This window comes from Chenopodium album, chromosome 21, assembly GCF_948465745.1.
Source record: "Chenopodium album chromosome 21, dcCheAlbu1.1, whole genome shotgun sequence".
NCBI classification, from domain to species: Eukaryota; Viridiplantae; Streptophyta; class Magnoliopsida; order Caryophyllales; family Amaranthaceae; genus Chenopodium; species Chenopodium album.
In genome coordinates, this window is record NC_137854.1 from 5,683,715 (window position 1) to 5,707,264 (window position 23,550).

General features: G+C 35.6%; 1 protein-coding gene across 2 annotated transcripts; it reads right to left on the reverse strand.

Annotated features, from left to right (window-relative positions):
* Positions 1–14,351: 14,351 nt before the first annotated feature.
* On the reverse strand, positions 14,352–23,185 carry LOC145601064 (ATPase family AAA domain-containing protein FIGL1-like). Of its 2 annotated transcripts, none has more exons than XM_081656985.1 (13): positions 22,831–23,185; positions 19,349–19,484; positions 18,613–18,993; positions 18,250–18,488; positions 17,651–17,778; positions 17,460–17,578; positions 17,282–17,374; positions 16,245–16,346; positions 15,871–15,973; positions 15,383–15,466; positions 15,211–15,306; positions 14,994–15,121; positions 14,352–14,903 (listed from the first exon to the last, which is right to left on the reverse strand). In XM_081656985.1, the coding sequence occupies exons 1-13, from the start codon at positions 23,103–23,105 to the stop codon at positions 14,886–14,888; spliced, it is 1,902 nt and encodes a 633-aa protein (XP_081513111.1). In that variant the 5' UTR covers positions 23,106–23,185; the 3' UTR covers positions 14,352–14,885. The 2 variants fall into 2 exon arrangements, with proteins under 2 accessions (XP_081513111.1, XP_081513110.1); XM_081656984.1 differs by having other exon boundaries at positions 14,352–14,913.
* Positions 23,186–23,550: the final 365 nt, after the last annotated feature.

Below are 23,550 nucleotides of genomic sequence, written 5' to 3' on the forward strand. Positions count from 1 at the left end.
TTTTGTTCCCATATTTTTTTTATTTTTTTATTTTTGTAAAACTAGTTGGGTCTCTGCGTGCTACGCACGCATCAACCAACTGTAATCATTAATAAAAACTTCAACTATACAATTAAATATTTAAATTTTATCTATAACCATTATAAAACATGCAAAAGAATTTACTGTAGCTGGTGAATAGTACTTTGTGGTGCTATTACAGCCTTGCCCCCAAAATTAATGAATTGCCAATTTTGCCCCTTATTCCTATTTGTTGATGCCTGCTGCTCTCCCATTCACTTTACTTGGCCCTTACTCTCTCACCGACTTCCTCATCATCTTCCTCCTTTGTCTTTTCATCTCAGAGGAAAGAGGATCACAGAGTATTTAGGGGAAACTAGGAGAGAGAAACTTCAGCAACTCAAGACCAACGATCATCCCTTTCGACGATGGTGCTTCGATTCTTCTCGGCGTTTCGATTTTTCGAGTCTGAGGTTGTGGAAGACGATTTTCCGGTCGTCACATTCATCAGGTTCGATCTCGTTGGGTTAATTTGTTCGATTGTTTTTCGATTTTTTAAGGGTTTATTTGTTCTATTTATTTTCGTTTTTTTTGGGTTGAATTTTAGTGCCTTCTTCGATTGTGTGGTTGTTCTATTTGGGTTGAATTTCAGTGATTTATCGTTTTTTGAGGTTGATTTTTTATATTGTTAGTAGCATTATTGTCTGATTTGTAACAGAATTGTTGATCTCCAGGTACAATTCTATCTCCCCTTTCTCTTTCTTGTTCTAATTGGTTCTAACCTTTTATATGTATGTTGACTGTGTTCCCCCCCCCCCCTTTTTTTTTCCTTATCCTCCAGTTTCTCTGTTTTCTTTCTAAAATAGGCGGAAGGAGTAAGACGGAGCAAGGTTTGGTGGATTCGACTTTGAGGTGAAGAAACTCATATATTATTGCATGGTCGATTTGTTATTTATTTATTTAATTTCTAGAATGTAATGATTTATTTATGATCTTTGATGTGATTTGTGTGTTGTTGATGTTTGTTTGTGTGTTTGTGGAATTGATGGATTTAATTTGATTGATTAAGAAACAAGCTCAGTCGTTGATGTTAGGATATTTATTGTCAAATCTGAGGTGTTTTTAATAAATTGGTAAATAAATTGGTGAGAATTTTGAGTGGTGAATAAATTGGTAAGCTCAGTGTTTTGTTGTTCAAGAATCAATAATAATCAATTTGTGGAATTTGTTTTTGTATTGTTCAATTTCAGATTTCTATTATTTGGTTGCTCTTGTAGGTTTTTGCTTGGTTCATCGTTTGTGATGGGAGGCTATTTGTTTAAATCAAATGCTGAATAATAATATCGACTTGTAGGTTATAACCCTACTCTCTAGCTTTGTGTATTAAGATATCCTACTCACTTTGCAATATGATTGATCTTTTTTGAAACAATAGTAAGTTACCTAGATGGAGGACTACTTTTCCTTTCTGTTGGATTGCTAATTTGACATAAATTGAAGTTTTACTTGAATGTTGAAGTTTAAATTTTGCATGTGCAATTGTGAGTGATAATAACTTGTTGTAAATGGCAGGACTCTGCAGTCTCTGATTATGGGATTGATGTGGATTGGTGTCAAGGATGGACAGTATGTCATGCAGCATGTCTGCCAAGATTCCGATAACCTTAGCACTTATGGTTGGACTCATCACAATGGGCGAGATTATGGAAGGCAGCTGATAGTTAATCAGGGGCTGACCTTGGAGACCAGTTTCTTAAAATCGAGAGAAAAAGGCAGTGGTTATGGAGGGGATTGGGCTGTTCGAATCGATTTACAGAGCAAGAAGTAAATGTTCTCATCTGCTTATGGCTGCTTGATTAAGAAGTATGCTAATTTAGCTTTGCTATTGAAGTTGTTTGTCGGATTGACTTGCAAATTTGAGTTGAAGTAGCTAATTGATTTAACCCGGATAAAATTTTATCTACTCAACATGATGCCAATATGTATAAATCTTTGTATGAATATGATGCCAATATGTATCAATCATATTGCAAAGTGAGTAGGATATCTTAATACAAAATTGGGATACTATGTTTGTGGAGAGGTCAGTTGATGTGGATGGAGCTTATAATATTTTAATATATAGATATTCTCCATTAGTCCCTTTGCTTCAGTGTAATGGGCCCTTTATGATTTACTCTTAGTTTTCACCGTGAGTTATTTTATATATGTGTTAGTAAAAACTATGCAAAGATGGTTATCTAGAAGTATTTACAGCGACCACACTGACAAGATTATTTATATGTTGCATATCAATAGATTCAATGCATGATTTTTTATTTTTTTTATTTTTTATGTTCAAATTGGGCCTATTATTTTGAAATGATTTTATGTTTCCTGAGCTGTTGCTTCTTGCTGAACAGAAGGTTTTGTCTGGCTACAAGCAAAATTCTGGAATTTTCTACTACTGTTGTAAGACAGAGGTACTTTTGCTGTCAAATACTTGTATTGATTGTATGTTCTGTCTGCACTTGTTAGAGAAGCAGGAAATAGATAATGTGCCTAGAGTAGATGAGTAGCTAGATAATCTGCTTGGATGAGCCTTGAATAACTTAGTGTATGAGCTATCAAATTTGCTATAGGATACTTTAATTTAAGCAAACCAACCTAAATTTTATAGGCGAATAAATTTTAAATGCTTAGTTTAAATATATGCATAAATCCTACTAACTTGATACATAAGGCTTCAGATCCCTTTTGCTTTGTGTTTGGGTTGATGAATTGGAGGGAAGAGCCTGGGGAGATAATAAAGGCAATAGATATGTAATGCATTCTCTCTTTTGATTATAAAAAAGGGGAGGGTAATTAAAGGCTTTATTTTTCTGAAATATGATACATCAAGCTACTCACAAGCGCAAGCCTGGAAGTTATGGGATAGACTTTGTGAATTAGCTTAAGCTACACATAAACATCATAAAGGCCGAGTCTATGTTATATCAGATTTGGTTTATTTCTTTGCTTTGTTTTCTGATGTGTATGTAGGTTAGTGTTTGTTTTCACTATATTGTGCCTTGTGTATATACGTCTAGGCCTGCTTTGCCCCAGCACTCTAGAGCAGATAAAGTGTATAAGCTGGTAAGGCAGCTAGAATAGTAGAATTAAGTATCTTGAATGTAAAGTATCAGTTTTTGCATATGCCTTCATCATCATTTAGATTTCTTAAATATATGTCCGCAAGTTAATACATTTGTTCTTTTTTGTTTGCTTATCTTAGTAACTTATATATCTGCAGGTTAATAATTTCGTGGTTATCTCTTAATATGTCAGAACGCTCCTCTTTCACAAGAGGAAACTACTTGTAGGTCTCTTTTGTATGAACTTCAGGTATAATACAAGCTAATTGTTCATCGTGTTTTCATCCGGGATTAGCTCTATTTTTTAAAAAAATATACTGTTTTATTCAGATGATTTGGGATGAAATGGGCAAGGCTAAAATGTCTAGGGCTAAGATGTTACTTGAGCTTGAGCTTGAGCTTGAACAAGAATGCATAGAAGTATACATGAGAAAAGTTGATGTGGCTAACCACTCTAGAGCTCAGCTACAACTGGCTATTGATGATTCAGAGGCAGAATTTGCAACCATCTATTCTGCAATTGGAGAACTTCCATTACATGTCAGCTGTCACCTACATACCGTTGTTAAAACAAATCTTAATGATCCATGAATCCATTGTAAATCTTTGTAGGTTTTTAATGTAATTATGATGTATTCAGATTCGTTTCTTTGATCAATTTTTATTAACATTTATTTATGTCAATTTCATATATAATTCAAATTTTGCAAAAGGCCGAAAATCTAATGAAGGAAGAGATACATAAAAGAAAAGCAAATCAGTTTCTTAGAGTAATTGAACAGATTAAAATGTCTAATGCGGTTGAAATATACCCCATATTCAAAGTTATTATACATGGGGGTGTTAATTTTGTAATCATTAGCTAATTACTAATATCGTCATTAACAATACGATGAATTTTGGAATCATTCATTATTGGCTCAGCTTGATTGCAATGAGACTTATTTACTTAAGCACAAGTTTAGGTATTGCTCTCTCAGTCTCATTGTCTCATATTACAAAGATTGCATTCTTTTTTAGGTAGGTAAAAATTAAAATCTTATTTTAATACTTTTGACAATATTGCCCCTTTTTATGAGTTGTAATTTTCTTTTTCTTTTTTGGTACTAATGATGCCTTTTCACATCAATCCCAGTAATTTCTCCCTCCCTCTCAATAATAATTCTCAACTAATTTTTCTGTCTCTAACTCCATATTACACATATGTACCCTTAATAATTAATTTTAAGGAATCTATAACCTAATTAATGCTTGTGAAAAAAACACAAACATGCTTTGTTTAATTTTAGTACTTATTCTGTTTGATCGGTCATAATAGCCAAAATCACCTATCACCAGCCGTCGTCGTTAGCCAAAATCAGCAACCTCGCCGCTAGAGATGTTCGCCTCCATTATTTTCCGCAGAAAAGCACGCCTCAATAGTACACTTTCCGAAATTCCCCTCGATAAACCCCAGTACGCTGTAATAATACAGTTCACGCATGAAAGGTTGAAGGAGGGTTAGATAGAGGACGTTGAGTTTATTTCTAACCAAGGGGTTACCTGACGTCAATTACTTGAAGTAACGTCTGTCTAACTTTTTAGTGTGCCAAAGTTTGTTTTCCAATTTTACCCTTGCTTTTGAAGTGCGATTTTACAAAGTTAGGCCTGGATAAACATTTTTTATTTATCTAGGAGATAAACTTGAATCTCTTGACAAAAAATTCACCAAAAAAAAAAATGAAATACTAAAATTTACAAATACCTCAAAAAGGAACATAATATAGAGAAAGAGTTACCGGTAGTAAACGTGAGTGACTTCTTTCCTCCAATTTTGCTGGTTTCTTCTCTCTCCTCTTGTTTCGCCATTGTTGCACCTCTTTCAACTTCCTTTGTTACTATAACTTTTAGGACATAGAAAGAAGAGAGAGATTTTGTGAAGGTTTTTCTGGTTTTGGAGGGTTATTACTTCTACGGAGTATTCCGATCCCTCCGTTTTTAAATACTTGCTCCACTTTCCTTTTGCGGCCGTTTTTAAATACTTGCTCCATTTCCTTATTTGGAAAGTTTTTATAATATTTAATTCATTTTTCTCAACTAGTGGACCCAATTTTATTACTTTTAATTCTCTCTCATCCAATTTACCTTCCACCAACCTCACTATCTCCATATTTTAATACTTTCTCCAATTTCTCCTAAAACTCCGCGCATGGAGAAATGGAGCAAGTATTTAAAAACGGAGGGAGCATTATTTATTTTCGCATTTCCCGCTAGTTTTCTTTTTTAGATGTTACTGTTTAGTTTAAGTAATGTATTTTGAGCATTTTGTTCGGTAAGAGGTTTCGTGGTGTAGATGGTTATCACGTCAGTCTAACACACTGAAGGTCCCAAGTTCGAGCGTGGGCGAAGCCATTTTTCCCCCGTTTTTTATTTAATATTTGTTTATTTAAAAAAAATTCTTGATTTAATATGGAAGAAAAAAAAGAGAAAATTTTCTAAAAAAAAAAAATAAGAAAAGAGAAAATAGAAGTTTTTCTTCACAAAGGATAATCTATTAGTCTTTCTTTTTTGACCGGCACGTTGATAAAACATGGATGTTCTTGCTACTACGTATTAATGGTTAATCTTTTGTTTGCCCTCAAAAAAAAAAAGTGATTATCAATTTGGTTTTTCAATGTACTTTTAGTATTTTCTCCTTCCCTTTCTTAATTTCAGTGTTATTCCAAACAAGAACTACATTTAGGGACGGTTTTTTTTTTTTTTTTTGACAGGTAGGGTCGTAGGGATGTTTATAATTTAGGCAGTAAACAAATAAAGTATTTATATACATTTATATAATTATCAAAAGAAGGCAGTACAATAAATCTTGAATATACAATCTTATACAAAGTATAAAGATAATTTTATAGCTGATTCATCCATCATTCTATTATTTCTATTAGTAAACGTTGATTTTAGAATATGATAAAAGAGAACTGATTTTTCAAACTTAGCCAACAAAAAAACGGGTTTTACAACAATTTGGGGCTGATTCTATCATATTAGATTTCCTAACACAATTAGTCAATTAGGTTACAGTCGTTACGCGTACAATTAGGAGTTTAAGTTTCATAGGTCTTATAATATTAGTCTGAGGAGATTTACATAAAATTAAAGCAGTATTGGTTTTTGGCCATCATAAAATAAAACAAAAAAAAAAAAAGTGAAATAATGGTATTAGCGGAATGAGGGGGGTGCATTATTAATGCTCTTCGGAAACTAGATAATTCAAGTGTGATCGATAAGAAGGTACTACAAGCTAAGTATACTTGACTGATAACTCAATGGCCGCAATTAGAGTAGTCTCAAAAATCGCAAAATCCGGTTATTTGATTTATCCATCTCGATTGGTTTGTCTCAGCCGCAGAAATTGTTTTCAACCGAATCTGCATCTCATAAGGCGCACATCCTTTACTTCCGGCTATGGCAGTGCCCATCACCCCTTTTCGACCATGCCGTCGAAAAATAGAAAGGATGCGGCCACGATTAAGGCAAGTTTAAATCTTTCTTTTCGTTTTATCACACTCATCGCATTCATGTAGTGTTTCCGTGAATCATGATCTTGGTTAATTATTTTCATAATCATATGCGTGTATTCTTATGATATGAATTGCACCTTTGCACACAAGTATTGTACGTACTCTTCGTTTTTTTTATTTTATCGTATTGCTATTGTTAACTTGTTCAAGGTTGGGATCACCTTTAGGGTAATTTTGGTTAATTAGAGCATAATTATTTAATCACAGCGTCTTAACAAGCCACCATCAATTGGGAAAACTTTCCATCCAAAAGCTTTAAGGAATTCATCATACCTCTTGAAGGTTCAATTTATTGGTCATATATGGCATTTTTTTCATGATATTTGTTGGCTTAATTCATGTAAAATCAACTTTATACTGACTAAATTGACTAAGTTATTATATTTGTGTGTTTTTAGAAGACCATTGTATGCACTATGTTGGAAGCAGATTGTGTCAAATAAAAAAATAATTTTTTTTTTTTTTTTTTTGTTACTGAAAACTTAGATAATTTATTTTTTCAGTGAATCATGATGCTAATAAGCATATCCTTAAATTCAAAATTTTATAACATCACTTCTATATCAGGGCCCAAATTGATAGTTTTCCTTTAGGCCACTAAAATCTCATAAACGGGGTTGGCTATACCTACACAATGGATGGTTGGAAACTGTAAAGGATGCGGATCTTGAATGCTTCGATTAAGTCCCCTTTTCTGTCGATATTTCTTGCTAATATTCAAGCGTGGTGTACTACATATAACCAGGCCGTATTATTTTCTCATTATATGTTGCTATTCCAAGGGTAACATAAAGGATTAGTGTTATGTGGATCAACACCTTTATTATTGTTTCAACTTGAAGTTTATAAATTAGGTAATAATGTATACAAGTATATAAAACTTTAACATGTACTAGAAACCATTTAGGCATTAACCTTTGGTTCGATGTCTATTGCAGGCCGATGAGCCCAAACCGAAGTCATATGACATAGACGACTATAGGGAGATGCAGGATGCCTATAGAAGAAAGTATGATCATATTTATGCATCACCCCTAGTTCAAGTTTTTTCTGTCTCCATCGACACAAATTTTGATGATGAGAGACCATGTAAACTCTATGGTTCGATTCGAGCCACTGAAGGAGAAGGTGGTGCCAGCTTTAGTCTCTATGACCGAGACCATGACAACCCGGAAACAATCTTGAAACATGGCTACTTGTCCCTAATTGGACCACAATGCAACAATGATTTCCCATGCTCACTAGGCACCCCTAGCACAAAATTGGATCTGTATCTAAAGGATAAAACTCGAAACATTGAATTCATCAAAGCACAGCTTAAATTGGATTCTAACACTAACACTGAAGAGGCATACGATAAACTTGAAAAAGCTGTAGTCCGAGGTCAACATGGGTTTGCTTCCATTTACTATGCTACATTTCGGTTTGCAGCTTTGGCTTTTGTGGAGGTTGCAATCTTTGCCAAGTATGATGAGAGTCGGCCGTTTTGTGACGTTTATGGAAAGATTGTTGCTGGTTATGCCAACAGCAAAAGCTACAACAATTGCGAAGATGATAATATGGAGAGTACACTGTTTAATAAGTCAGCTGATGAATTTGTGCGAACCCCTATTTCTACACCACTTAGCCTCTCGAGATGTGTGGTGGCAGTGCCGGTGCATTCCTCTCTTAAAATTCAAGCACACTTGCGGGATTTGCATTTGCAAGATGGTCCGTTTGCTAGCGGTTTTGTAGAATTTTTAGCAGCTCCTTTCAGTGCCTCTAACAAGTTGATTTTTGGAGAAGGTGGTTCTGTTGTTGTGGCCGTCACATGGGACAATGCTTTTAAGCGTGTTTATGATGCCAAAGATCTAACCGACTACGCGGATGAGGAGATTGATCATGAGACCAAGGATAGAGATAATGCACAGAAAAACTCCCTGGTAAGTGGATCTAGTAAACTAGTTATTTCTAAAAAAAAAAAAAAAAAAAAAAAAAAAAAAAAAAAACTACACTATGTCCCTTATTAAAGCACATTGCCCACTAAATTACACTCCTAACAACCACTCATCCTATTTTAAAGTTTATTATATTATATAAACCCCACCTTTTTTAATTACCGCGCTAAAGGATGTGTTGCATCTAAAAGATAACGGAGGAAGTAAGAAACAACGTAAAGGATTTTTTTTTTTTTGGCCTAAATTTCTAAGTTTCCGTTTAATCTTTGATGTTATTTTATATTTAGTTCAGGAAACTTTAGTTTTCTACATTATACTTTCCTATCCTAGGCTATTGTATACAAAAAAATTTGATAATAATCATTATTATTTGCAAATGTTGGCTTAGCTTAGATAATTTAGTACGTAAAAGACTCATAATTTGGGCTAGTTGATTGTCTTATATCTCTATGTCTACTCTGAAGCTCCCAACTTTTTAATTAGATGTGAATTCAGTTTTTTTAATTAATTGGCATCTCTTTCATTTTCAGGTGCTTTCTGATCAACTACTTCCATTATCCAAAAAAGCCTTGAGGTACATTGGTTTATGTCTTTTTGCTTCTTGGAGTGCATGCATGTACTATATATATGACTTCTTTTTTTGTTGGACTTTAGGAGCACACATTCAGTTTCTGGATACGGAATGGTTGAGGTGCTGTCAGTATTTATCGATAGCAAAGCTAATGCAAGTCCTTCCGTTTGTGGCTTGGTTGCAATCAACCAATATCTAGAACTTTGTGTATTTGACCGAGACATAAGTGATCCCGAATTTTGTTCACCTGGTAAGCGCATGCTATCTTTAAGAGGTGGGCGGACTCTCTATTTTGAAATGTATTCTAGCATTAGATTATATCTTAAGGATCCAGTTAAGGATCTTGAAATCAGCAACGGGAAGATGGCTTTGTGTCCCTCGTTTGAGTGGTATGGCAAGCGCATATGCTCAGTGATTGAAGGTGCGCATGGATATGCAGCGGTGCACTGCATTATCTTTGACAATGGATGTGCGGCATTCATAGACATGACCATCTTCATTGATGATCCATCAATTCAGTCATCTGCCAATGTATATGGGTGTGTTTTTGCTCGGTATGGCAGCCACGATTATTCGAGTGTCTATGACAAGAAATATTATCAAACCAGACTCTTTGACAAACCACAAGCTCAGCCAATCGAGCTAACCACAAAGTCATCTAAATTCCGAATTCCTTTGTCAAAATCAGCTTTATCGATGCCTATAGACGACTCCCTAATAGTAGAAGCAAATTTGTGGGTAGCAAATCCATATCAAGAAGATGTTGCTGTTTGTGGGACCGTAGAGTTTGAAGCTGATAATAAGAACACGTCTTGCTTTGTCCATAAAGAAATTCATGGACAAGGCTACCGCATTCAAATATCAATTAAATTTGCTGACATAAGTCATGATTTTCCAAATTATGAACCTCATTGACTTAGCTTGTGTTTTGCCGTGATAGATAGATAAGTCATATTCATATTCTATATTATATTTTTTTTGCGCTTTGTTTTCTATAACTGGTTATTACTTCGTCCAATCCTTTAGTTTGGTTTCATTTGAAATTAAGGAAGACATTAAAAAACACTCGTAAATATCAACAAATAATACATAACCATTCACACTTTACAATTCGATTATTTCAAGATTCTCACTTGACTTTTGTATACGATTAAGAAATATTAATATCCTTTGTAACACTTTGAGTACTTTTTGATAATTTTCGGGTAATCTTTTATATAAGTATAGAGTTAATTAACCACATAAAAGAAGGTATAAAGAATGTACCATATGCAACAACGATTATACATGTATTTATCAATAACTATATACTAAAAGACACACCAGCAATGACACGTGTCATTTTCTGGTGTGTCCTTTAGTTTTTTGTTTTAAAAAAAAAAATAAAATAAATCTTTAGCAAACAAATCTTATACATAAATAAAATAGCAAAATAATACACAAATAAAAGATTTGACAAATCTTATACATAAATAAAAAGATAGCAAAATAATACTTACTTCCTCCGTTTTCTTTTACTTGCAACACACCTTTTAAGCACGCAATTTTAGGAGATGATTAGTGAGGGTAAACGAGCGACTTTATCAATATAATTTTTACACGAAAATTAGAATAGGGTTAAGTATCACTTGTAAAAATTATAATGAAAAATTTATCCGTTTACATTACATAAACTCGACCTCAAAACACGTGCCACAAGTAAAAGAAAACGAAGGAAGTACATACATAAGAGATTTGATATGTCTTTCCATAACATAGACGGAGTAAATTGGCAAAATTAAAAACTAAAGTACAAAAAAATATAGTAAGGGTCTATTCATATTTACTAAACTGAGCTGAACTGAACTGAACTGAACTGAAGTGATTGGAGCTGAACTGAATTGAACTAAACTGATTGGAGCTGAACTGAACTGAACTGAAGTGATTGGAGCTAAACTGAACTGATTGGAGCTGAACTGAACTGAAGTGAACTAAATTGAGCTGAAATGAATTTTTTATGTGATAGGGAAATTAAGAGCTGAACTGAACTGAACTGATTGGAACTGAACTGATTGGAACTGAACTGATTGGAGCTGAACTGAACCGAACTGAAATTAAGTAAATGTGAACATGCCCTAAATCAGATTTTTAATATAATTGTTCCATAATATTATGTACTAATTATTGCAACAATAATTTTATTAATTTATATATAATTATGTGTTAAAAAAATCCAAGAAAGTTTTTTGAATTTCAAATATTAAAAAATACATTAAATTAAAATTTTGATGTATCCTTCTACAAATAAATATTAACAACTAAAAATCAATGAAAGAGAAAAAAATCAGGTTCTTAACATAACATAATTTGTGATATACATAGTGACTAGGGATGGGTACCGGTTTGGCGGGTGGCGGGGCAGGGATATGGATAAAAACCATACCTGCCATGGGTGATGGGGCAAGGGTGGATTTTAGGTTGTACCCGCCCCATCCCCACCACATACCTATTGATATATTTTTTAAAAGATAATTATATACTTTTATGCTATTTCATATAAATAATAAATAATAATGTAAAATAAAGTAATAAATGTAATACATTATAATATATATTTATAAAAAAAAAATTAAAAAGTGTAATATAAAACAATGAATTTTTTTTGTTGTAATTTAAATTATTTAGTGTTGTTGTATTTGGGAGGTGGGGATAGGTGGGGGTGAATATCCAAGTGGCCTGGGGAGTGGGGTGGGGTGGGGATGCATGGTTTTAGCACTATATTAGACTTGGCGGGGTGGGGATGGTTTTAGCATTAGACTTGGCGGGGCGGGGATGGGGATGAGAATATTAGGCAGGGATAGGATTGAAAAGCCAAAATACGCCCCGCCCCATTGACATCCCTAATAGTGACTATAGAAGTGTAATATGCAACTTTTAAGAAACCCATTTGGTTAACGACAAGAAAATTGTACCAATTTTTTTATGAAATATAATATACATATTGTCAAATTTAAAAATAAATACCGTGCTAATAGGCTCTTTTATAACAAATTCATTACACCGTATAACACTTTAGAAAAAATTCATTGTTAATTTAAAAAAATAATTAAAATTACCGTGCATGGCACGGGACCTAACCTAGTTTAATTCAATTGTGATGTATTTGTCAAATCTAAATCACTCTGCAAATGTCGTATAACTTCTTCAATATATTATTTCTTTTTTAAAAAAAAGTAAAATCTTCTAGAATTATCATGTAACCCTATTTCCTATATATATATATATATATATATATATATATATATTCTGATCATGAATAATACATTAGAGTATTAGACTCCTCCTAAATATAATTTTGATAGCCATATTCATATTCCATCTTGAATTCTCTTAATTAAAAGAAAAGAGAAGATGCTGAAAATAGGCAACAACATAAGCAATTGCATCAAAAGTCTCCTCCAAATCCAAATCCGCCATATTCCACCCTATTCGACTTCAACCTTGAGGGCGAGGGCGAGCACGAGCACGAGCACGAGCACGATCACGAGGCCGTTCTTGGTTAATTATTTAATTAGTCTAGGGCTTTCCAGGGAAGAAGCCAATAATCTAGTTTCGACGACAAAACTTGATGAGTGTTGGAGTAACAAAAGAAGGAGTAACAAACCCATTATTGAAGCAGCCGAATTACAAGTCTGGAGAAATCGAGGTGCGAAAACAGTCGCTGACTTTAATTTCCTCGCAAATGCCGAATCTGTTGTTTCCTACCTTGAACACGACGTTGGATTCAGGGAGTCTCATATTCGAACATTGGTACATTGTTCGCCTAAAATCTTATCGTTCAAAGTAAACACGACTCTTAAACCAAAGGTGCAGGTATTACTGAATTATGGTTTCACACTTAATGATATCTGTTATTTTGACTCGTTCATATTATATCTAGGGTTGAATTCATTCATCGTTCCATCACTCCAGTTCTTGAAAGAGTGGATGGGTAATACCGATGATATGATTGAATTTGTACATAGTTTGCTCGTTTACGATCTTAATCTTCGACTGGTTTGTAAAGTTTTCATGCCCAATGTAAATCTGTTGCGAGATGATTATGGGATCCCGGTTAGGTTCATCCGGGAATCGATATCATTTCGTCGTCCTATGTATTTTGAGGATGTTGAGTCTTTCAAGAATGCTGTAATTATCGCTGATCAAAGCTGGGGGATTCCGAGAGACTCTGAAAACTTCATCAAAGCCGTTCATTGGATTGTCGAAAGAATCAAAGATGCTGATATTACTCGACCACATTTCATTTAATCAGATTTTTTTTATTTTTTTTCACGATATTAGTAATAAGTACCTCTTTTTTCATGTATACAAAATAAGTACCTCTTTTTTTCATAAATGCAAAATAAGTACCTCTTTTTTCATATGACGCAAAATGATATGTATATCTTTAATAGCATTATTTACCTTGTTATAAAACATAAATGCAGGATTATTTGTTTTCTTCATAAGGATTGCTGTTAGTGACCTTGATCCATTAAGTCGGAGATGGGGAATCGTTGTTGTACTTGTGCAGGGTTTAAATAACACAAATTTAAATGGTATGTACGTTATGGTTGTTGAGTTTTCTTTGGATGATCCTTGTTTGTTTTCGTGCTCTTGTTTCCGAAGGGATTCCAGGAGGGATCCTTTTCCTTCGTGTAATGCCTTGTCTCAAGTACAGTTACTAGAAGGACAAGGGCTAATGAAGGAGCAAATGGTAGAAAGTATTGCAAGAGTTGAAGAACCATCTTAGACAGGACATTGCATCTCAAGTTGAATAGGAGGTTACTAATCTTGGAGTGGCATTGACTTCAGGGGAAAACTGATGATATTGCTGATAGGCTGGACTTTCGATAGAGAAGCAGCAGAAACTTCTTGCAAGCCAATCAAGAAACTTCAATGTTGGAAGCTCAGGTTTTTAAGTACATTTCAAGGAAAGAAACAAATAGTATAAACTCATTGACCGTATAATTTATATACATGTCTTAAATTTTGTAGAGAACTTTTGAGCCGAAACAAGCAAATATGTTAACTGCCATTAATAGTTACCTTTAAACACAATTAACTCATACAAAAATTGAATGCTGAAATATATAATTAAGCCAAGCTAAATTACTTGTTAACTTTGATATGTCAACTATATAACCAGAAATTCTACCGTTTCACATCACATCTACTAAATACAGGACACAACAATTGACACTACATCTACAACAGCTTGCAGTGTTACAACTTTATCGTTTAGTACATTACACGTACGTACTCTACCAAATCATAACTTCAATTATATCTGCAACTCTAATCACTTAGCTAGACTCCGAGCTACTTACTTATGAAATACGTAGAAAGATAGATTGAACATGCTTCATAATGCAGGCCATGCGAGGAAAAGTGCTGCAGCCATTCTCCAATCTGCACTGCAAGACAGATATGTGTACTAATATGCCAACTCACTGTCTTTTCAAACCTATACTCTTCTCTCCATATAATTTTTGAATGAAAGCGGGAAAATACTCGGAATCAAACTGAAAAGCTAAAGCTCTAATTGCACCAAAAGTCAGATGTTGTAACGATGCTCATTAACCTAGTCATTTAACCTTGAATCTTGATTAGTGCTAGACTGCCAAGCTTCCGAACTGTTTGTTCCAGTTTTCATATATACCAAGTTCATTAGGTGAAACCGACGGCCTCACCTCCTGCAAAGCATCTTTAAAATCCTACAAAATAGTTAGCTAAAGAAAACTTACCAACTGTAACATGAGTATTGAATAAGCTATTTCAAGCAAGACGTGCTTACCTGCAGAGTTACTGGCCTCATATCCTCTTTGTCCAGCTTTGTAATTTCAATGCCCTGCCTCAAAGCATCTCTAAGTGGACCCATGGAAGCATCCTTCACAAGATTTTTCATATCCGATCCAGAGTAACCTGGGATGGGGTGAGATACATTTGGTAAAAAAATAGATGAAGCCCACAAGTGTGTGATCAGGTTGGTAAATAGTGGATAAGTCAAAAACCTTCAGTCAATTTGCAGATTATGTCCATATCCTCTTTTGAGAGTCTAAACAGCCCATCTTTTTCCAGGAGATTGCGTACTATCCAGGCTCTTGCTTCTGTGCATTCAAAATATTTTTATTAACCTATCAGTGATATCTGCTGGAAAAACAAGCAACGGGCAGAGACACAGACCTGCAGAAGGGAGTGGTATGTACAGTCGTTTCGTAAGCCGCCTCCTTGCTGCTTCATCAAGCTCTTGGGGCCTATTTGTAGCTCCTGCATAGTACACATAATTTACATGTTAATTGATACCCATACCAAAACATGAACAAGACCATTGGGTGCAATGCCTAAGCATAAAGAGTCCACTATCCCAAGCCCATGAAAATACTGATGCAACAGCCTAGACCTTGGCATCCATGTGAAAACAAATTGGCATCAGCAAAGACTTCACAAGAATAAAATAAGAGGTTAGGGAAGCCCAACTTTTACATGATAATCATAAAATTAAACATCTTTGCTTGAAGTTAAAGCTCTCTATACATTTACTGTAAATTTTAAAATAATAGCAATCTTTAGCAGTTTATCTAATGATTACTCCACCTAATGTGGCAGGTTGTACGATAAAAGAGCAATTCTAGTCAAGTTTGATAATATGCCATAAAAATATGAACAATCACCTATAAGCAGAATCTGTTCACTTATACTGTCAAAGCCTTCCATCTCGATAAGAAACTGAGTCTTGAGTCTCCTGCTTGCTTCATGCTCACCTTCTGATTTGCGCTATCATAAAAAAAAAAAAAAAACTTTTATAAAACTTCTCAGCAATAGAGAAAGTTATGATTCATGCAGGAACTGAATTAATTAATCTTCAAAAATATAAAAAAAATATGTGGTCACACTTTTCTGTTCAAGCGTCCTTTTTATTAATTTGAAACCCTAAGAATGTCATACACTGAGGCAAATATTTGCTTCTGCAGTCAAGTCCATATAGAAGCAATTAAAACAATAAAATCCCTCTTCCTCCAAAGCTAAAGCCAGAGACCAGCATTACCTGCGACAGAAGGGAATCAATTTCATCAACAAATATAACTGCTGGTTGACGGCAACTGGCAACTCCAAAAAGAGCCCTCACTAGCTTTTCACCCTCCCCGATCTGCATTTTATCAACACATCAAGATCTTAGCTCTAACATAAAAATGCATCACACGCCAGTTTGCACTTCTTGAACATAAAATTCAGAAGATAATAGCAGATTGTCTCTATCTGAATCATTAAGGCAAGCTTGAATCAGGAATTAACGAATTAAAGTGGGGGTAATGCGAGAAAATCAAGCCAAGGAAGATTGGTAGGGGGAGACAGGTGGTGATGGTTAAAGGAGGGATGAAGCGATTATAATCTTCATTTTGACGGTTTAAACCTTCCCGGGGAGAGGGGGGAGGGGATGCTTAAACTAGACGGTAATATATAAGAGGTAATGATTCCCCCACGGCCCACCTCCATCCTCCTCTCTCAACCACAACTGCAAACTACACCTGTCTTCCTTTTCTTTATTATCTCTTATTAAACACCCTTAATTCTTCACTCCCAATCCAAGCACCCCCCCCCCCCCCAAAAGTGATATTAGTAATATACTGTCAATTAACAGCTTAATGCAAAGGTCATTTCTTCACAATGTCAAGTGCCAATGAAGGGAGTCTGGAAAAACAAGAAATTAGTGGACATGCCTTCCATGTTTCATGAGATTCATATGTCATTGAATGCACAATTAGCAAGCAGGTATCTCAAAACACTCACAGATTAACAAGCCACACTTGAACCTTGAACAAACTAAGTTCTACACTTCTACATATCAGATGAAATGAATTTAAATTCATCAGAGAATAAAGTTTTATATATAAGGAGAGTAGATAAGGAATACCTAGGAAAAAGGCAACAAAATTCTGAGGCAAGAGAAATGTAGTCTGCAGCAAATTGAACTGAAAAACTCCCCTATTTTTATGAGAACGTGACTTGGAATTACAAGCAAGCAGAAAACACAAAACAGAGTGAACAATGCAAAAATCTTTGGACCCAAGGTTTTAAACTTACCCACTTACTAGTCAGTGAACTGGCAGATATGTAAAAAAATGTTGCTTTAGCCTCTCCAGCTATAGCCTTCCCAATCATTGTTTTACCAGTTCCCTGAAATAAATTTATGAGACAATATTCATGAAACAGTACCTTTTAGGCCACTTGCACTTCAAAAGTAAAGAGCTGCAGTACTTACAGGTGGACCAAAGAGCAGAAGACCTCTTCCTGGAGCACGGCATCCTTTGAAAATGTCTGGGCGCAATAGAGGCCAAACCACCATCTCTGTCACACATTTCTTGGCATGCTCTAAACCAGCTGTAACAAGAAGACAATGAATGCTAGATTTATTTATAAAAAGGAGCATTGCATATAACAAATGCAAATTACCAATGTCATCCCAGCGCACATTGGGATCTCGGTCCATAATCTCATTGCTAACATGTTCAATTAGACGAGGCTCCAAATTTCTCAGCTTCTCCGGCAGCTCCCCATCAGGACCACATAACATTTCCAAACTAGCACAAAACAAATGAGCTGTTAGAAAATATGAATATCTACCTTCCACCAGTTGACCACAGAAAGTGTAGTGTTGGAAGCTCTACTTGGTGGACATTTGGCTGGATGCCAGGACATGTAAAAAACTATTTTGTGGACCTTGAGGAATAGACTAAACTGGGGAGGATTAAGTTATTTAATTTTCTTCATTTTGTGCACAGAACTTTCCAGGAACAATTCCTATGTTTTTTGTCAGCCAAAAAAATCCTCAAATTTCAACTACAAAAGTACAACTTTCTGTGTAATCCAATGTCAAAAGAGCTACCACTTTAGTATAATCTTATAACGAAGCATGACAGGGAAAAATACAACACAACACAACACAAAAAACAACACAAAAACAAAAATAAAAAATAAAAGAAAGCAAAAAACTGTGAAAAGCTGGTATCAACCCAAGTTTAATAAAACACTTGTGAGCTAATAGGAAATACCATTTTCTGGTTGAATCCTCTGCGGCATCATCACATTTGCCACCAATTCGTGCAGTCATATTCCCGGTATTGTTGCCATTGGATCTGATTGGGGGAATAAAATTACCACGGACCCCACGGCGTGATACTCCATATGATTTTCCACTATAACACCGACTGTTGGAATTGTAATCACTAATGGGAGAGACAGAACAGCTTGGTGAAACACCCAATCCTTTCTTTTGCTTTACTTCCATTTCCTGTTATAGGAAAACAAGATATAAATTTCAATAAGATAATTTGGAAACTGGAACAAGTCCCAGGGTTCCGATATATTAAGAAGGCTGTAGTCTAATTTCAAGATGTAGACGTAATTGAAAATACCAATTTGGTTCTAGCAGTCACAAACGCATTTCCAGATACTTCTCTGTTAGTTTCGTTGTTGCTCAAAGCTGATCCGATGTCATTTCTAGGATTCCTTGATTCCATGTGAGGACGCTTTACTCCCAAATTGTTTCCAAGCATTCTTTCTTCTTCTTCAGCGTGTGCAAATGAAGAATGCCCTCTGACTTGATTATTTGATGCACATGCCTTGCTCAAAATAATGCAGTCATCAGATCCATTATTTTTGGATGCAACAGGACCTTTTACACCAACATTACTTCTACCCATCATGTTGTTCCCATGCCAAGATGACAAGTTAGCCTCAAGAGTGGTTTTGGAGGTCTTCCTAGTCAGTCTCTCAAATTGGTCTCCTTGGCCTCCCTGCACAAAGTGTAGATAGCAATGAGCACTTATATCAAAAGTACTGCTCCCTACTGGCTAGGAAGCCACACAATGAACAAAACTAACTAGGAACCTTGGAAAGTTGAACAATTAGAAAACACATCACAGCACTAGTCAAATTCAATCAGTTGTGACTCTAAAGATCTATCAAGGTGCTTATACTACATTAATTTCCCTCCTCCCCAAAATGAAGATAACGTAAGGTATAATTAGTACTGTAGACATTCATATGAATAATCGGAAGATGTGAGGATCTGAAAATTGAAATGAACCAGTAATGTAAACATGAGAGTCACTAGAAGATGAAATTTTCAAGGCCGTAGATCAAACATACCAATCCACTCGTATTTACTTTGGAAGACTGCTGAATAAGGGCACGAAAATATTTTGATTGCTTGATCTTGACATCAACATCTGCATTCATGGAGAAAACTTTTCCAGGAGGTATGCCTGCTGCTTCAAATGCTTGGCTGTTACATAAATGGCACATAGTACTTAAAAATAAAATAAAATAAAATAAAAAATTGAAACATAGAGATGAAACACAAACTTCCACAGGATAACAGATAACTGCTGCACAGAGAAAATTACAAATAATTTGATTCTGCCAAGAAAAGAAAGCATTAAACCTACATATCAATCACAACTATTGTCAAGGATAAGGGAAATATCTCCGTAACACTTTATTGGATCATATGTTAAAAGAGTAGAGCCTGCATTATGGACATTAGAATAATTGACATCTAGCTTGTTGCTGTTGTCAACAGTTAGAGCATCAGAAAATGAGTAAGAAAGAGGAAATGCAGATATGTTCCCCACCATCTTGATAGGTTGGGACACAATGGCTTCTGCAGGAACCAGTGTGCTAGGAATTAGCTCAGGTCAGAAAGATTAGGGAGAGTTTAAGGAGATGATTAAGCAGAATTTAAGCTAAGTAACGGATATTTGTATTGAAGATCGATGTAATCTAACAATACAATTACTCTTCATTCGAGAGGAAGAGTAGCTCTCCCAAAACTAAGCCAAGCTTAACAATAATTTTCTGGATGATTATTACTAATCCTAATGAGGTCTATTTATAGAAAAAGTCTCATAACTAACTCTAACTTATTCCTCAAGACACTACTAATAGGCTATGACTAATGTGCCCCTCCCTCAAATACTGATTCCTTGCAATACCCGCCGCCCAAACATTCACCTTGTCCTCAAGGTGGTTTATAATCGGAACTGGATTCCCGGCCTTGGCAACAATGGTCACTAGTGGTAGAAAAATCTGAATAATGCGCCAGCATGGTATGAGAGATCATTGAATTTTGGGTAGAGTTGGTCTTCGTTGACTTGGGATGAGTTGGTTGTGGGTAGGGGAAATTGCAATGAACAATCTGAGTGATGACTTTGGATTTTAAAACTGATGTTAGATAGATGGGCCTAAAACTAACAAGCCCAAAACCTGAAGAGTTTAATACGCAAGTCACCACAAAATATGATAGGTTGGGCTGAAAATGAGAAAGCCCATTAAGTCTCAGGTATCTACTATAGCAGTCTGTGTTGTTTGAAGCACGTGAGCTCTTGCTGAAATCACTTGCAATTTCTTGAAGGTGTATTATTACTATAATACCCTTACTAGCACCTTCTACTATCTTCCTCTCCCAGCTAACACAAGAATCATCAAGGCATCTCCAATTTACTTCTCTTTCTAGGTACTTCTGGAAACCACCGTGAAACCACCTCCATTGACTCTTCCCTCCATCAGTTTCACCGCCGGTTAAAAATCCCAGTCCCCCTCTGACCATTTTCCCACCACCTGTAAAACCACTCGAAAAATCACCATCCCTGTTTAGGCCACCACCAGCGGTGGACATACCTCCCTGCTCAACCTTTCCAGCGAAAACTTCCTCAAAACCGCTGTGAACATCACCAGCAAGGCCATAATATCCACCAGCCCGATTGCCGCCCAGTTCACCTTGACCTCCACCTGTAAATCCACCTGCAGAATCGCCAAGCCTTCCCCCATACTTGAGCTTCCTAACCAAACCCTCAAATTCGCAACCAATCGCACCGACAAAATTTCCAGGGTCACCCAAAAAATCCGCACCACCAGTGCACAAACCCGGGCCACCACCAGATCCACAACATCCGGCGCCACCTCTCTCACATATTCCACCATACAAACCACCAACAAAACCACCTGCCTTATTTCTCAACCCACTGCTCTCAAAATCACTGCTAACACCACTCGCAAAAGGCACACCACCACCAGTAAATCCACCTGCAAACTCACCACGGCTTCCACCATCACCTCCACGACATCTTCCACCCAATTTCTCCACCATCACGCCACCAGAGAAGCTGCTAATGATGGAACAAAAGTTTTGCTCACATCTGGAAATTTCCTCACCTAGGGAAATGGTGGCTGACTGCAACTCCTCACCGGTGAAGATGGTCTCTGGAACTTCCTCCTCCTCCATTAAATCTGCTTGGTTCTCTTCATCCTCAAGCTCTTCTTCCATTTCCTTCAACTCCAATTTCATGGAAGAGAAAATTGGAGAAAATACATCATCAAAGATTTTCTCCAGATTTCTTTGAAGGTTATCAACAATCCTCTTCGTTGATTCCTCCATCCTTTCGGAGACTTGCTCAAGTGACCAAATCGGAGCTCCGGCGACCTGCATCACCATTTTTTTTTTTTTTTTTTTTTTTTTTTTTTGGTTTGAAAACCGACCTACATGATCTCTGACTAGGTCATTCAGAAAGGCCACTAATAAATCTCACTAATAGCTACTCTTGTAGCAGCAAAACGAGAATACAACATTTTATGACCTTATATGCAATCCTTTCCCTTTTACGACCACATACTGAGAGCATTTTCATGGATATGATTACACTCTCCATATCCATTCTCCCTTCTAGGTATTTTTCACTTATATATGCAGTACAAGAATAGCACAAGGCATGTCACGTCACTAGTTTCCATCTCTATAGGGAATAGGGATATGTTGAAAGATTTAAGGCAGACGTAAGCTTTATTTTCCTTTATTGTTCTTGGAGCATCTATTGCCTAGACATATCATAATCTAAATCTTTTGAGGTTGTAAAAGTAAGATAACCTTAGCAATCAATTTAAGAGCAAAATCATTTTGATATGTATCAAATGTGTTGGCCAACAAACTCCTCCAATCAACAATTTGCATTACAACATACAAAGTACGTCTTAGTTTTCCTTACAAAACCCGAACAACAAAGAGTTCCTCCAATCAATGACGCAAAGTTCTTCTGGTTTAGTTACAGAATTTAAAATATGTAATTTTCAAATAAACACCATTAATTTATACAATCAACAAAATTGCAATTCACATGTGTCTTAATTCTGCTTCCAAAAGCCTAAATATAGAAATTCACTTGAGCTTCATCTCTTATAATTAATGAAACGATGTTCGCAATCATCAAAATATAGAGATTCAACTTCTAAAACAAAACCTAACACCAAAAGAGTTCCTCTCATCCAAAAACAAAACAATAATTTTGAAAAATGGCTAAAAATCAAATTAGCTCAAATTCCAGCTCCATTCAATATCAAAATACAGCAATCGATTTCGTGAACAGAAAATTCGAACAAAATTAAGCACATGTATACAATTTTTTCACCAAATTTTCGAATAACGAAATCATTCAGCAATTCAGCATCAACTCGAATCAAAAATTCATCATCAAACAAAAAATTCACCAAAATCAACAACAACAATAACAACAACAACAAAAAAACCTGGAAAACTAGAAATTGTAAATAAGTCCGAAGAACATGAGAGAGAGAGTTACCGGTCGTAAACGGGAGAAAGTTGACGGCGAGAAGCGTCGAGCTTAGACAAAGCATCGCGGCGAATAGGATGAATAAACGAGGAATCGACGTCGTTTTGAGAGCGAGAATCGAGAAAACCGAGGAGACGAAGACTGAGAAGTTGTGCGGAAGAATAATCGCGATTCTCTAAAGCAAAATCGGCGCCGAAGAGTAGAGATTGAAGACGGTTGATGTTGCTATCGACTTCTTTCCTCCAATTTTGCTGGTTTTCTTCTCTCTCCTCTTGTTTCGCCATTGTTGCACCTCTTTCAAGCTCCTTTCTTACTGTAACTTTCAGGAGAGAGAAAGAAAGAGAGAGAGAAGGATTTTGTGAAGGTTTTCCTGATTTTAGAGGGTTTTTAATTTTTATTAGTACAGTACTTGTATTATTTTATTTTCACATTTCCCGCTTAATTTCTATTTTAGGTGTTAGTGTGTTACTGATCATTTTAAGAATAATTAATATACTGCGTATTTGAAGCTCTTTGTCCAGAAGAAGTTTCGTGGTGTAGTTGGTTATCACGTCAGTCTAACACACTGAAGATCCCCAGTTCGACCTGGGCGAAGCCATTTTGTTCCCATATTTTTTTTTTTATTTTTGTAAAATTCTTGTTTTACTATGGACAAAAAGTATGAAGAAAAGAGAAAATAGAAGAGTTTATTCTTTACAACATATATTCTTCTTTTTAATGAGTGAATTG